The sequence below is a fragment of the Akebia trifoliata genome, chromosome 8, assembly GCF_017979445.1.
Source record: "Akebia trifoliata isolate Shusen 1 chromosome 8, ASM1797944v1, whole genome shotgun sequence".
Lineage (NCBI taxonomy): Eukaryota > Viridiplantae > Streptophyta > Magnoliopsida > Ranunculales > Lardizabalaceae > Akebia > Akebia trifoliata.
The window spans coordinates 47,927,308-47,944,027 of NC_141382.1; the positions used below are offsets into that span (position 1 = coordinate 47,927,308).

Here is a 16,720-nt window from a genome sequence, read left to right on the forward strand (position 1 = left end):
ACCAAAATACAAATAAATTTATAGATTTTATTCTCTTAGTAAATATTATCCTCTTCTAAAGAAAAATCCTAGAGAAACCCTAACCTCCACAAAACATTAAAATCAGATTTTCCTATATTTGGAAAATTCATTAGATTTCGATGAAGGAGAAGATAACGATCACTTCGTCATAAGCTTCGAGGGGAACTAGAGAAACAAATGTTTCGATCACCATCCTAAGGAGAAGACTTCGATTCAACTCAATCTTTCACTTTTCTTCTTGAGTTTTAGCATCAATCTAAGATAAGGAGTTTCTAGACCTTCTAATAATCATATTAAGTAGTACTGATAATATGACGGACTTTTGGTGGACGAACTTGACTAATGCTGATGTGGAAGCACATAACTTATTAAAAAAAGAAAAAAATAAAGGCCCTATGTGGATACATTTCTCCGCGCAAGAACAAAAGCTCAATCACTCTCTGCAAGAGCAAAAAACCTCTCCGCAGAAGAGCAGGTTCTTAGAGCTTCTCAATAAAGAGCAAAAAACCTCTCCCCGCAAGAGCAAAAACCTATCCAAACATTTGCTAACTCCCCGTAGGAGCAGAAGTCGTCAAGAAGCTCTATCCAAATGCATAGAAAGTTTCTCTCTCCAGCCCATAGTGAAAAAAAGAAACTTTCAGATTTGATCTTTTGAAAATGCGGAATACGGACTTCATTGTCGCCTTGAATAAGGTGTGGGCTCTGCTTCTTTATTGATGGCTTAATAACAAAGATTTGTTATTTCTCCAGACTTAAGTTTTTGTTTTTTTTTTTTTTTTTTGGTTTCAAAGGTTGACAGGTTATATGGTTGGAAGAGATGCCCCAATGCACCTATTGTGAAAGCTATGAAACAACAATCTAAAGATGTACAAAATTGAGTTCAGTATGAGACTTACCCTTTTGTAGTCTTTGTGGTAGGGGTTGTCTTGTCTGTTTAGCTGATTTAGTAACCACTCTCTCTGTTTTTGTTTTTCTTTTTTCAGATTGTGACACTGTTCAAGGAACAGGGTTTAAATACTGAATTGTACTACACAAATAAAGAAATGGGGGAAACTTTCAGGGGAACGGATCAAGGGACATATGAAAAAACATATGTAAAAACAATGTAACATTAATAAATTTTCAAAATATGGGTTAGAAGTTTCGGATTGAGATGATTTTTTGTGAGGATGATCTCTATGATGGGGAGATCATCTGAGATCATCACAAAAAAAAAAAAACAATCCAATCTGAAACTTCTAACCCCATTAAACGTGATTTAGAATGTGGACTGTTGATTTTTTACCAATAATTTGTAAATCACTTTTGATGGATTTAGAAGTTTCAGATTGAGCTGATTTTTTGTGAGGATGATCTTCTCATCATAGTGACCATCCTTCCTAAAAAATCAGCTCAATCCAAAACCTCTAACCCATATTTTGAAAAATCATTGTTTTTACATATGTCCCATGAACTGCCCCCAACTTTCAGTATAGTCCCTACAAGTGCGATCAGGTACGTGCCATGGACTTGTTCAAAACCAAGCCTCATATCAGATAATGGATTCAAGAATTGTAATTTTTTGTTTTTGCTCAAATAAAACAGTGGTGAAGGCATTCTGGATCTGCTATTGTTATTGGTGCAATGGACTCAGAAAACTATGGTGGAAAAGCTTATGTTTAGCAACAAAGTGCGAGTGAGCTTTATTTTTGTTCATTTACTTAGTATTGTTTGCATCAACTTAGTGAAAATTATGTTGTAATTTTTTGGATTGGGGTTGTCTCCAGTGCACGGTATTGGAGGTTAAGGTTATTGAAGGCCTAGGGACAACCATTGATGTTGTATTGGTTAATGGTGTGCTTCATGAAGGAGATCAAATAGTTGTTTGGGGCATGCAAGTAAGCCTTCTAAGACTTGTCTTTATTCCATATATTTTCGGTCACATTTGTTGAAGTTTCTTTCATATCGATTTTTCAATGTCAGGGGCCTATTGTTACCACAATCCGAGCTATACTGACCCCTCACCCAATGAAGAAGCTTCGAGTTAAGGTGAGGAGATTTTTTAATTAGTTCTTATGTTTGTGTTCCTTCAATTGTTTTTATAGTACCTTTGGTGAACTCTGTTGCAATTCTTTTATGTTCTAAACCTTCCATTTTATGTTTGTTCATATAGACGATGTAGTCATGTAGGATCAATACCAGTCCTTGCATCTCATCATTAACTGATAGCAGATTTGATCTCTTATTTTTCTATAGAAAATATTCTGTATACATCAGCTTACTTGGCTCTATTGTTTAGGGATTAAGTTAATTGAATTTATGGGCCGTATCTTTTTAACCTCCGTAGGAGCTATTCCATCAAAAACTGATTTTGCAATTTTTTATAGATAAGTTGATATTCCAACTTATTTACCATTTTGGCTTGAAAAACAGACTTCTACATGCATCAATCTTTAATGAAATTTTATACTAATGAAAAAGCTGTCTATTTCTCATTTGGGCTTTTCTCATTTCTCTATTTTAGGTGGGTCTGCTCAACCTCCTCTTATTGTATCCCTCTTCTTTAATGAAATTTTATACTAATGAAAAAGCTGTCCATTATGTCCACAAAGCTCTATTATGCTTGCAAACACAACTTATCACAAGCACCACAATATGATTGATAATTTTGTAATTGTTCTACTTCCAGGGATCTTATCTGCATCATAAGGAGCTCAAGGCCGCACAGGGTATCAAGATCACTGCCCAGGTGAAGTTAGTTTCCAATATAATTAATTAATTATATTGAGTGGGGTGTTCTAAAAGACTTCTTGTGTTATATTTGCTTGCAGGGCCTTGAACATGCTATCGCAGGCACGGGTCTCTATGTGGTGGGGCCTGATGATGATTTGGAAGTCAAGGAAGCAACAATGCAGGACATGAGATCAGTCACGAGTAGGATAGACAAGAGTGGGAAGGTGTTTGTGTGCAAGCATCCACACTTGGGTCATTGGAAGCATTGTTGGAGTTCTTAAAGAGTCCAGCAGTGAACATACCCGTCAGCGGAATAAACATAGGCCCCGTACACAAGAGGGATGTAATGAGAGCAAGCGTCATGCTTGAGAAGAAAAAAGAATTTGCTACCATCTTAGCGTTTGACATGAAAGTGATACCCGAGGCTCGTGAGCTTGCTGATGAGACCGGTGTCAAGATTTTTACTGCCGATATCATCTATCATTTGTTCGATAAGTTCAAGGCATATATCGACATTCTTAAGGAAGAGAAAAAGAAGGAAGCTGCCGAAGAAGCAGTCTTTCCATGTGTTCTTAGAATTATACCAAATTGCGTTTTCAAGAAGAAGGACCCAATTGTCCTGGGGGTTGATGTTCTCGAAGGCATCGTGAAGGTATCTCTCATTTTCTGTTTTGGACATCTCTTATCACATTTTTTTATGTATTAATATTGTTTGGCTTATGTATACCATGCCTCTGACTATATTTTGATCGAATAGAGCTCAGGGCACTCCAATATGCATTCCATCAAGAGAGTTCATTGATGTTGGACGGATTGCGTCCATGGAAATTAATCACAAACAGGTTGATATCACCAAGAAAGGGCATAAGGTGGCCATACAGGTAATGGGTAGTGTATTTGTTAGTTTACTTAGGACCTAGTTAGACAAGTTACAAGGTAACCAATCTTTGTGCTTTTCAGATAGCTAGCAATGATCCCGAGGAACAACAAAAGATGTTTGGGAGACATTCGAGATTGATGATGAGCTTGTTAGCCACATCACAAGGAAGTCTATAGACGTTCTGAAAACTAACAATCGGGTAATTTTCTACAATAATCTTGTCGTTAAGTTTATTTCACTTTTAAATTACAAAATATTGTTCTTTGGTAGTTGTTGATCTAATGTTTTCTGTTTTTCTTGCCTTTATTAAAATTGTGCAGGATGATCTCTCTATTGATGAATGGAGGCTAGTTGTGAAGCTGAAGAATCTCTTTAGGATACACTAAGCTGGTAAATGGTTGTGAGCTGCTGTGATCTCCTAGACCTGCAAAATTGATTGACCAATTTGTATTTCTAAGTACAACTTGTAACTAAGAGCGTTTAACCATGAGTGTGTCATCCTAGTAAAGATCAACTCATAATTTGAATCACACAAAGTTAAAATTAATGATTCTGAACAACCAAACCTCTAGACTTCATTTAGCAACTTCGAATCCAATAAGCGGTGAGAGTACGTAGGTTGTGTGTTCAATACCTAGTGGGAGCAATATTTCCTCAGGGCCACCCACAAGGGCGTTCTACCTGGTGCATGTGATGTGAGGGCGTTATACGTGTCGGGGGGGGGTCCCATATGCCTTGGTGCTGGCCCTGGCTCATCTGGTCCCCCTGGTTGGACGTAAGTCCGGACACCCCCGTTATCCAAAAAAAAAAAAAAAGTAAGGCAAGGGCGCTCCCTTCGGTTTTAAAAAAAAGGACAATGATTTTTGAAAAACCGATGTCTAAAGTCATATTTAAATGCTACTTCTCACTGTGAAAACAACACTTTCGATGTCAATATTTAACAAATTGATGTCTACTCCAAAAATTGAAGTGATGCCTAAATTCTATTTTGTAGTAGTGACCAGGCTTATTTTTTGTAGTGGATCTAGTCTCAGCTGTTATCTAGTTATGATCCAAGTATGGTATTCGATGTGAGTGGCATCAACCCACCTATCAATGATATATTAATTCTATTAAAGTGAGTACAATAATTATGTAAGATGGGCATCATAACTATGATCGGCTCAAAATTAGTATAATTATTATGTTTGATTAGAAGGTGACACGTGCAAACGCACATGTATTTGAAGGGCTTATTTGTAATTTAAAATATTAATTAAAGGGTGGTTTTGAAGATTACATAGTAAAAATGGTAAATTTGAAACTAACCAAGTGATTTTAGTGACGTGGGATTGCTTTTCTTGAATTTTGACCAAAATGACACTGATCATATTAAATTAAAACATAAAAGTGGGGGCATTTATGACCACTAAAATTTTGATGTGGAACCACTTCTACTTCGCCTTCTCTCATTATAATAGTAAAGATAAGGCAGCAATCCTTTCCATACATTATTGATAAGAGAATCTTATTATTGAAACATCTTAGATTTGGGCATTTAACATATACAGTTGGATGTCATAGCTCACATTCACCACAAAATGGTGGCTGTAGAAAGGGTCGGTTGATAAAGGTGGAATTGACCTATTAACCACTTCACGAGTTGAGTCCGATGATCATGATCACATGAAAGTCGACTGCTTAAAGGGCATATGAGACTTTTTCATGCCATTTATAACAACTCATACCAAAATCTTGGAGCATTATATATCATTGTCGCGAAGAAGATATAGCTCTACATAGATAGTTGAATGGAGAACTTGTGTTCTCTAGATAGAATTGAATGTTGAAATATGATTTGTCGTTGTTGAGTGTCAACCTCAATGTGATGGACAATTCACATTGACCATCTCACCCTATTGCATCTACAATCGGGATGATTCGCTCGAGTCTTCTCGATCTCACACTAGTTTTTAAAATATGTTTTATACATAATTGAATGGAGGAACAAGATTTGTTGAATGATCCCAAATCTATGAGACAAGCCTTCGAATATGATGACGAATCTAGTAGCTAAAAATGACCAATTAGAGGCATTTTTTATTCAAGGATGGTATTCGGTGTGAATAGCATCAACCCACCTATTGACGATAGATTAATTGCATTAAAGTGAGTATAATAATTATGTAAGATGGGCATTCTAACTATGATTCACTCAAAGTATATTTTTTTTCTCGGAAACATGGTATCCCTGTTTGTAGAGGACCAAGACCTGGTCCATCTGGCAGTCCATAGGACAGGCCCAACCTAGGTTTCCCAACCATACCCGACAGGATTAATCCATGACCACATGCACCGACCGACACAACACATGTGGCATCTTAATCAAGAAATAATCCTTAGTTTCGAACTCACAACGTAAAGGAGCAAACTCTAGTTGTTGGTCTTACCACTGAGGCACACCCCTGGTGGGTAACTAGAGTTAAGACTTGGAGACATGAACCATCAATCCTTTTCATCCATTATTGATGTTTACATCATTGTTGAAACATCGTAGATGTGGGCAATGTACATAGTTGGTTGCAATGTCCCGCATTCCCTACAAAATGGTATCTAAAGAAAAGGTTAGTTGGTAAAGGTGGAATTGACCTATTTGACCCTTTTACAAGTCAAGTTTAATGATCTTGATCACTTGAAAGTTGACGAGTTAAAGGGCATTGGAGACTTTTTCATGCCATTTATAACTAATTATAATACAATCTCTTGCATTTGAGCGTTGTGTATCATTGTCGTCGTGACGAAGACATAGTTCTATAGACAGGTTGAGTTGATTGGAGAACTAGGATTTAAGTTATAATGCAAAATTGTTGTGTTCTCTAGATGAAGTTAAATGCTGAAATATGATTTATGTTGTGGACCATACCTCGTTAGGAACACGTAACGATTTAATTGATAGTTAGAACTAGTGGTCTGTTTTAATGCCAACACATCGATTACCATATCATTCCGTTCATCCGCGCATTTGCTTTTGCCAATAATGTTGAATTTGATTGGTGTTATGATATGACATATGTTCATCACTTATATTTATTGTTTCTAAAGTTAAAGGAGTATTGAATCTAACGACAACACGCGTCAAGGTACGAGAGTGTCTCTGGCATCTAATCATTCAAGTATTAAACTTAAATAGTATATTTTTTTAATTATTATTAGCCTGATTGCTTATAATGATTAAACGTTGGCCTTAAAACATGGAATTCTTGATTTTTTAACTAATTTTTATGTGGAATTCTTATTCCATTGAAAACAAATTAGAGAGAGTGTGTGTTTAAAGATGGTGGACACACCACTGCTTCGTTTTTTTCTTTTTTCTTTTTTCTTTTTCTTTTTTGTTGTGGGTATCCATACCATTCGGGTGGGACTGATCTCATGATTACACGTACCGCCTCTCAGAAATTCCTACGTGCAATTGGTTGACACACCACTGCTTGGTTACACAACCCCACCTCCTCTTTGCACCACCAATATCTCTAAAATGCTTGTATAACTGTAAAGAAAATATTTTTAAAAGAAAAATAAGATATTTTTTTGGTTGGGAAAATGGTTTATAACTTGTATGATTGCAAAGCAATATGAGTTTATTGGCAAAATGAATTTAATGTTCAAAGTTGAATTTACAGTGGGGCAATAGGGGCACTTGCCCCACATTAAAAAAAAATTACATTATCGTATTGAAATTTGATATATTTTCAGTTTGTCCCGAGGTTAGAAATTTTTTGGCAGTTGTCCCCCCCCCCCCCCCCCCCTATCACTGACGACAATGCTCTTTTGACTTAGGTCAAAAAAGTGTTATGTCATAGGTTAATGAGAAATGACCTAAATACCTTTTTCTTCAACCTTTAACAAACCACTCATCTTCAAGTTTTTCAACCTTCTTAGGCAATTATAGTTTGCCCCCTCTACAATAAAATCATGGTTTCGCCCCTACTAATGTTTGATTACACCTAGGAAAATGGTAAAGAAGAGACTTCGTTTTTGTTTGGAAATTGGAGGTAGTAATAAGATAATGACACCGATAATGAGAAAATCATTTTCTTGAGTGATTGTGTACCATTATATTTTGCCACCAAGAGGTGATAATCACTTTTCAAAGAGAATAAATTTCTTGTAAAAATATGCAATCGTATACTTGAAAATCACATTGTTCTAACATGTAAAAAATATTTTCCGACTATTTTTTAAGTGCAATGATATAAACCCTAATTGAAATCAATTGATGCTTAACAATTTTTTGCAAGTGCCAGCTAACCTAGTTGGTAAAGTCTTTGGATGATGATACTAGAGACTTGGGTTCAAATCCGGCCAACACAAAGTTACTAAACTCATTAAAAACATGTTTACCGATAATATATATGTGTAGAAATTAAACGGGAACTTGTGGGAATGGCTCATGCACCAAACTTTTAGAAGTTAGGCATGTCTGTTCTATAACATTTCTAGATAACATCCATTGAAACCAAACATAAAATTCAATTAAGAGGAGTAAAAGTCGTATCTAGAGGAGTATGGTTACTACTCACTACATCATGTATCTTTAAGATAAATCTCAATCGTTGGATTTCGTATGGTTACTACTCACTACAAGATTGTGTAAACACATGAGTTAATTAATTTCCATAAGTCTATGGATCGCAATTCATATATATATAAGTAATTGTTTACCCCTATTATCTGACACTTAAAGATGTGTAATTTACCATTTGGAGGATTATTAAAATACCTGGGAAACCTAAAGTCTAATTTAATATTATAGAAAAAGTCAAATGTCCTACATTCGAGTATAATCTATATCGATATTAGGGCATCAGATTCCAAAGTAGAGATACATACTTTCCCATATGAATTGTCTAATGGAGCTACCTAAGGAAGAATAGGTAGCAAGCATTTATTGTATAAAAGATCAATACACCCTTGTCTTTTTCATTAAAAAATAAAATGAAGAGGGGTATTATTGAAACGAAAAAGTGTTGGACAATACTAACATCCCCATAAAGTATTGGACGTTTGCATTCCTTATATATATATATATATATATATATATATATATATAATGGTTTACAAAAAAAAAAAAAAAAAAAGGATTGTCTACAATTCTTCAACTTGTAAATCAGGGTTAGAAGTTTTGGAATGAGGTTTTTTTTGTTTTTTTTTTATTATGTGAGGATGATCTCTATAAGACAATCAAAGAACGTAGCCAAAGTGTTTTGTGCTATACAGACTAAAAGTTTCGAGATGGACTGATTTTTTGTGAGAATGATCTTTATGGTGAGGAGATCATCCTTACAATTTTTTTTTTAAACTTCTAACCCTAGTTTACAAGTTGAAAAATCATGGACTGTCAATTTTTACTGTTAATTTGTAAACCAATTTTGATGGGGTTAGAAGTTTAGAATGGACTAATTTTTTGTGAAGATGATCTCCTCAACCATATAGGAAAAAACTTTGGCTATCGAATGTTGTCCATTTATATATATATATAAATGGTGAATCTCGAAGCATTGATAAGGACTCCAAAAAAACCTCCCACACCATTTCACAAAGATTTTGAGGAATTTCATTGAAATGACTTGGGCAAGTCATATCGATCTCAAAGGCAGCTAAGCGAGATGGTTAATGTGAATCCTCCATCACATTGACTTGTTTGAACTAACTCATTTGACATACCGCAAAACTACGATTGAGTTAATGAACATAGAATCAAGTTTTGTGTTTAAAAATTTAAATAATATATGTTATTTATATAAATATCAGATTTGGTGATTGAACATATACTAATCTAGCTTACAAAATAGTAATAATCATATATTAATAAATCATTTTAAACCCATTTAAATGATTTGATTTGTCCAAAACAAGATGACTCAGACAAATCAACTCAGTATTAGTGGAGGCAAGATGACACAAGATACCTTATTGTCAAATTGCAACAAAAACATGATTTTAGATCTCTTAGTAATTTTGTGATTAGAATGAAAAAGAGTTTTGTTAACGAATCAAGATCACAATTGGTGCCCGTTCCAATAGAATAGGAACAATGTCTACGTGGTACGTGTTTTATGGGAGTCTTAAACACATCAGGCTCCTAACCAAGCCATTTTTCTAGCGCACTCAAATGTGCCATATAGACATCATAGGTAGTTATACGAACGGAATATCATTTGTTAACATGTGCCCTGCGGGCACACGTTTAGGTGTATCAAACACACCTTGGAAATTGAATATCCTACCAAATATGCCCTCAAAAAAGAATTTCTTCCAAAAATGCTCTCATATGCTTATCTTCAAGGAGTATTTAATGCATCTTAACGTGTACCCTTAGGGAACATGTTAACAAAATTTAAAAGAAAAAAAAAAGTCAATATGAGATTTCACATCATCCTAGAATATCCTAAATCCCAAAACAACTAATCGCATGAACTCATATGCATTGAAGGCATTTTCCAAATTACAGAAAAGCCAATTCGAGATTTTACATCACTTTGAAACGACTAATCACATAAACCCACATGTATTAAAGGCATTTCAAAATTATATGAGATTCTGTGAAATCTTGGATTGATTTTTTAATGCAGGATCATGAATGTTACCCTACGATGATAAATCTGAGATCAGAATGAATTAACATAAACAATACAAATATAAATCATTAGCTTATATATTCATGAATATACAAGAGAATTCAAGCGATAATTAAAATAACCCTAAGATTCGTCACAATCTCATAGTAATAACTATTCAAGTACTAATAATAGGTTCCAATGGAAGACAAGTCTTTCTCCAACTTAGGATTTCAGTTAGATGTTCAAAATAAATTTCTATGTTCAATTTTAATACAAAAAATTAAAATAAGTGGTGTTTATTTATTGGGGCAACAAGTTAACAACGTTTGAAAAAATTATAAGTTAAAAAAATGGAAGGTGATTAGGATTTTAGGTGGCAAGGAATGATGTGATTCGAATAGGGAAGGGAAGGATTAGGTTAGGTTTTTATGGGTATTAGGGTTTGGTTTCAAGAGAGAAAAAAATGTTGATAGGGTTTATAGATGTTTTAAAAATTCAAAACAGAAATATAATAGACAAAGTGAGAATAAAGATGTTAATATATATATATATATATATATATATATATATATACTACTGACCTCAATTGAGAAATCGATAGAGAAAATAAATGTTACCTTTGACTTACTCCAAAATGGCCTCACACCACACCATTAATAGGAATACTACACCATAATAAGAATATTAAAGTTTCAATATCAATTTTATTTATTATTTTCATTTATTATTTATTAATAAAAATAAAAATAAAAAAACTAATATAATCTATACAAAGAAAATAAATCAAGTATCCTAATCAAACTAAAATATCAAATAAATAAATTTAATTTTCGTAACTTTTTCTCTTCTATTTTTCAATCATCTCATTTTCAAATCCTAATAATCTTAAATAAAAAATAACTAAACTGCCACTAAATATTATACTAAGACCATGGACTAATAAAATATCAAAATAAATCATAAAAACATAAAATTAAAGTCGTAAAACAGAAATCTAAATAGAAATTAAAATCTACTTTTCAAAATTTAATTCTGCTCGACCGGAAAGATTTCGTCATTGACAAAACAAAATTATAGTAATTCTCATCATCAATTGTATTCCACATTACTTTTCTTCCGAAGAATAAAATAAATCTCTAAAAAATTAGAAAAAAGCCAATCTTAATCATGACTTATCATTTTATTCACAAATAATATTGAGATAATATGAGTGAATCGCCTAAGTGTAAACAAGGCAAATTTTGGCCATGATCCCTCCTCCCAATCAGAGATGATATTAAGGTGACGTGGGTTTTCTAAGATGATTTGAGCTTTCAAAAGAGTCCTGCCCTCTACCCTCTTTACTCTCATGAGGTGGTACCACATGAAGAGAAGAGGGGAGGGGAGGGGAGGGGAGGGGGATTTTCGAACTCCTCCCCTTGACATACTCCCGGCATGACAGGTGACATCTACAAAAACATGCAAAGTCAGAGAATAGAGGAGTATGTCAGGTGAGGTGGAGGGGAGGGGAGGGGGATTTTCGAACTCCTCCCCTTGACATACTCCCGGCATGACAGGTGACATCTACAAAAACATGCAAAGTCAGAGAATAGAGGAGTATGTCAGGTGAGGTGGGGGAGTCAGGAAATCATTTTTCTTTAAAAACATGGATAGAAAACCAAAAAAGATCCAAAACCACAAGTACAGAACCAAGATCTTCTTCAAGATCAATTTATAAGCAGAGATCATCAAATAATTCATATCAGGACACCACCAAGACCTAATTAACCACAAAAAAAGTATCAAACAAATCACATAATTAAAACCTAATAAACATTATAATTCAAATAACAATTAAATCTTAAATCTCTCCTCCTCCTTGAACTTTCTTCAAACTCTCTGCAGGAGAAGTCCACAAGATGTCCTTGAGTGCTGGACGAAGTTCCTTTCTGCAGAACTGATTATACTCCAACGTATCTCCTCCATCTTTCTTCACCTCCACCACCATCAACGATGGCGTCACCGCAAATATTTCCGCCTCAATCGCTAATTTTCCCTTCCTACCCTTCTCTGTCCCCTGCAATCTCACTCTCGATTCGCTCTTCTTCACATTGAATCTCATGGATTTCGCTACTTCTTCTAATCTCGAAATCACACTACTTGCAGACTTCGTCGTCGCAAATCTCATCTCCTCTCTTTCCTCTTTCTTCTTCTCCTCAAACAATGGCGACAAATCAAACCCCTCTGATAACGAAATTATGTGAAACGCGTTTAATGTCTCCGAATCCTTCCCTTTAAACCCAATTTCGGATTCTTGATCTTCTTCTTTGGTGGTTGAAATCGAATTAATCGTTTTTGGAATCGATTTCTTGAACCAGGATGTTTGCATGAGTTTCGAACTTGTGATTCTTGTATTAGGGTTTGGATCGAGAAGCTTTGAGATGATTCTGCGCGATTCGGAGGAAAACCAAGGAGGACACTTGAAATCTCCTTTGTAGATCTTTCTGTACATCAAGACGACATTATCGTCCTGAAATGGTAAAAAACCTGCAAGAAGAACATACAAAATCACACCACAAGACCACAAATCCGCCTTCGATCCATCGTAACCTTTCTTCCCAATCACCTCTGGAGCAACGTAAGCGGGAGTTCCACACGTCGTGTGTAACAATCCGTCTTGCTTCAAGTGTTCCGAAAACGCACTAAGCCCAAAATCTGTCACCTTTAGATTCCCATCTTCATCAAGAAGAAGATTCTCTGGTTTCAAATCTCGATGATAAACACCACGACTATGGCAGAAATCAACCGCAGAGATCAATTGTTGGAAGTAAGATCTAGCGACGTCTTCTTTCAACTTTCCTTTACAGATCTTCGAGAAAAGCTCGCCTCCTCGAATTAGATCCATGGCGAAGTAGATCTTCGATTTGCTCGCCATGACTTCATGGAGTTCTACAATGTTGGGATGTTTAACCATCTTCATCACAGATATTTCTCGCTTAACATGCTCCATCATCCCTACTTTGATCACCTTCTCTTTCCCAACAACCTTCATCGCTACAGATTTACCAGTTTGTATGTTTCTTGCATGGTAGACCTTCGCGAAGGTTCCATGGCCTAGAAGACGACCTAACTCGTATTTTCCATGAAGTACATTCGACCCATTACTGTTTCCAGTTTTTTCCTCCATTTTAGAACAGATTTAAGTTTTTTTTTTTTTTTTTTGGTTGTAAATGAGAACTAATAGAGGAGAAGAATCAGAAGGGAACTGGGTGGGTTTGAAGATTAGGAGGAGGAGGAGATGTGAGAGAAGAATCTACTACCCGTCTTCAACGTGTTTACGATGGAGATTTCTGCCTCCATTGTTCTTCTTGAATCTCCCTCCCAAACCCAAGTTTCTTCGCGAACTTCTTCTCATCTTTCTGCATTCCCAGAAGAATGGCGAGAATTTTGACAAAACGAATAAGAGAGATATTAACAGCTAATTTTGTTTTAGGGTTTTGCTTATATAGTTACTTTTAGAGAATGAAATTACTAGATTGCCCTTGATTGCTTTTTTTATAAGTTCTATACTGCCGTTCTCTTGCGCGAGAAAAATCCTCAAGTCACTATCCAGGACACTGCTCGCTGTACTGTCGTGGCAGTGTGCCAGAGAATCGTATAATTTTTTTCCTCGAGATACAACTTAAAAAATTTATTCTAGTCCAAGAAGTCGTTTCAGAATTTCTCTACTTCCCTTGTGTCCGACTAGCCTTACTAAGTAAGTAAGGATTTCACCCTTACTTGGGGTCACCTTGTGGCATTCAAAAACATGATCCCCTGCTTCACAATGGTAGAGGATAGAATTCTATGATTTTTTATCAAAAAGAAAAAAAAAATGTATTTTTCACAGTTGAATTTTAATTTTGGGAGTTAGATGGAAGTTCGGTAGGTAGCGATCTATTTTCAAAAGCTTGGATCAAACTCAAAATAAATTGTTCTTTTAATCTTAATTTTTCGATGAAATCTAAAGGGATTTGGTGTTGGATTTTTAATGTGAGTATCTATTTTGAGCAAAATGAATCTTTGTAAAACTTAAAATCTTTCTATATTAGTAAGAAAAGTGTTTTACTACTTATTGTGATGTTAAAAATAGAGAGCTGCCAGCTTCTAATCATATATATTTTTCTTTCATATCCTTTTGTTTTCATTAAGCACAATAATTGAGAATTGAGATGATATCACAAAATACGATTTAGACATAATCCTCCGTAAATATTTGAGATACCTTCTTTTATTTTCAACTTGATGACATACCCCTTAATTTTGATCTTTTCTAAGAGAATAATAGATTTAAAAAAAAAACTACAATGCCCTCTTGCTATACTTCTAGTTAGGAATACTCGATTTTTCTCCTTCGAATCAATTATTTTTTCAATTGTACGATAAAATATTTTAATCACAATGTTCAACCTTTAAGATTTTTGTGAGAAAATAGGAACGAAGAAATCTGGGTAGAAAAATCAACTACTTTCTTGAAAAGATTGAAGCTCGTGAATTCGAAGACGAGACTAAATAGGTTAAATGGTTTGAAAATGATAGGTTTTGGGGATTAAAAAAAAAAAGTGGGAGTTTTTAGAGAAGATTCTTGGATTTTGGTTAGAGGTTGAAAGTGAGGGCATCTATGTCATTACAAGTTTGTAATGGGTCAAGTTTTTATGATATCAATAAATGTAGAATAGCCATTTTGGAAAGGATATAATTATAGTGAAATAAATCAATGAGTCCTTTCCTGGCAAAAATGGAAGAGAAGGGAAAATAAATGAATTTTTCTCCATTTCTCTTGTTTGGATTGTTTAGTGGGGTGGAGAGAAAAGAAAAAGAAAAAAGGTAAGTTTTCTTTCTCAAAAAATGGAGAGAAACCCTTTTAATATATATTATAATTTTAACTATGTCCTAAATCTTTTATAAGATATTTTAAAATTTCAAAGCTATCTCAATTTCTCTCCTATCAATCCAAACATGGTGAAGAGAAACTCAGTTTCTCTTTTCTTCTCTTTTTTTTTTTTAATGGATTTTTCTTCTCCCCACTTCTCTAAATCCAAAATTAGTGTTAAAGTTGAAAAAACTCTCTCCAAAATTTACATTTTTTTAATGGTTTTGTTAACGTGTGCCCTAGGAGCACACGTTAAAGTGCAGTAAATAAACTTATAAAATTGGAATCTAAAGGTATTTTGATAAAAAAATATCTTTGTTAAGGGCATTTTCGATACAAAATCCAATTTCCAAAGTGTATTTATTGCACTTTAAATGTATGCTCTTAGGGCACACGTCAACAATACCCATTTGTCTACCCTTTTCTTGCTTCATTTTAGAGTCGTAATATTGTGACTCAACTTTTTTTACTTGGTCGATACTTTCTCGACGTTGAAAGCAAGTCAACCGTTTTGAGTTTCTACAATCACATGCCAAATAAACCAATTTGAGTAACAAAATTGGGAATTTTTAACTTTTTACTTCTCCACCAACACAAAACGAAGAATCTTAAAAATTTCTTATTGCGATTCAACCTGTTCGAGACTAATTTTGGAGTTAAATTGAAGCTGAATCCAAAAATTCGAAATTGAATTGAAGACGAATCTAACATTTTCTTGGATACTTTCTAATAAGTACTCAAAACTAAGAAAACGCCTACAAATATCATGGATTGGCTTTGTTATCAAGAAGCATAGCAACATAAATGTGTTCCAAAAATTAGTGAGTTAACACAACATAGTTGCAAAGTTTCACAACCAAGGCGTAAACTTGAGGTGAGGGGTAAATAGTCAGAAGGAGCTTTGATTTCTTGCCATATCTAACAGATAAGAGAAGTGAAAACAAGCTTTCGAATATGATCCAAGCAAAGGTCAACAATCTTTTTGCCAACTGAAATTAAATACGTGAAATAATCTAAGAGAGAGACCTAAAAAGAGATTCAACTTTGATTTAGCAACTTGATTCAATTTCGAAATTAGTCTTGAACACGTTGAATTGTAAAAATTTAAAAAAAAAAAATTCTAGGGTTCTTCATTTTGTGTTGGTGGAGAAGTAGAAAGTAAAAAAAAAAAAAAAAACCTCAATTTTATTACTCAAAGATTAACAATGAACTTGACGGCTAATTTTGAGTTGAAATTTGTGTGTCTATTTTTAAATGACGTCACAAGATGGTCTACCTAACAACTAACTGTAGAGTCTCAAAACAGTTGACTTCCTTTCCACGTCGAGAGAGTATTGATCAAGTAAAAAAGATCGAGTCAGATATCAAAACTCAAAAATGACAAGCAATGTGTAGAGGATCATTGAATTTCCTCCGGATACAACTTAAAAAATCTATATTTCTTTGTACAGTACCACGTGAGCACAATATTAAAGAGAGCATTATTGGCACCCCAACTTTTACTTGTTACACCCCGAATTAAAATTAAAAAAAAAAAGTAAATGATTGAGAATGAGTAAAAATTAAGATACCAATAGAAATTCTCCTTCTCTTTTCTTTTTATTTTTTTTATTTTTA

The 16,720-nt window shown here is 34.3% G+C and overlaps 1 protein-coding gene and 1 pseudogene across 1 annotated transcript; one reads left to right on the plus strand and one right to left on the minus strand.

Moving 5' to 3' along the window:
• On the plus strand, nucleotides 1-4,170 carry LOC147397353 (eukaryotic translation initiation factor 5B-like). The gene is given in 13 exon segments (XM_086452937.1): nucleotides 1-714; nucleotides 813-899; nucleotides 1,005-1,515; nucleotides 1,606-1,696; nucleotides 1,788-1,898; nucleotides 1,984-2,049; nucleotides 2,690-2,749; nucleotides 2,832-2,952; nucleotides 2,955-3,385; nucleotides 3,498-3,614; nucleotides 3,694-3,739; nucleotides 3,742-3,812; nucleotides 3,934-4,170. Coding segments are annotated over 11 exon segments (1,233 nt in total). The 5' UTR covers nucleotides 1-714; nucleotides 813-899; nucleotides 1,005-1,462; the 3' UTR covers nucleotides 4,000-4,170.
• A 7,727-nt stretch (nucleotides 4,171-11,897) lies between these two features.
• Nucleotides 11,898-13,673, minus strand: LOC147397354 (CBL-interacting serine/threonine-protein kinase 6 pseudogene; annotated as a pseudogene).
• Nucleotides 13,674-16,720: the final 3,047 nt, after the last annotated feature.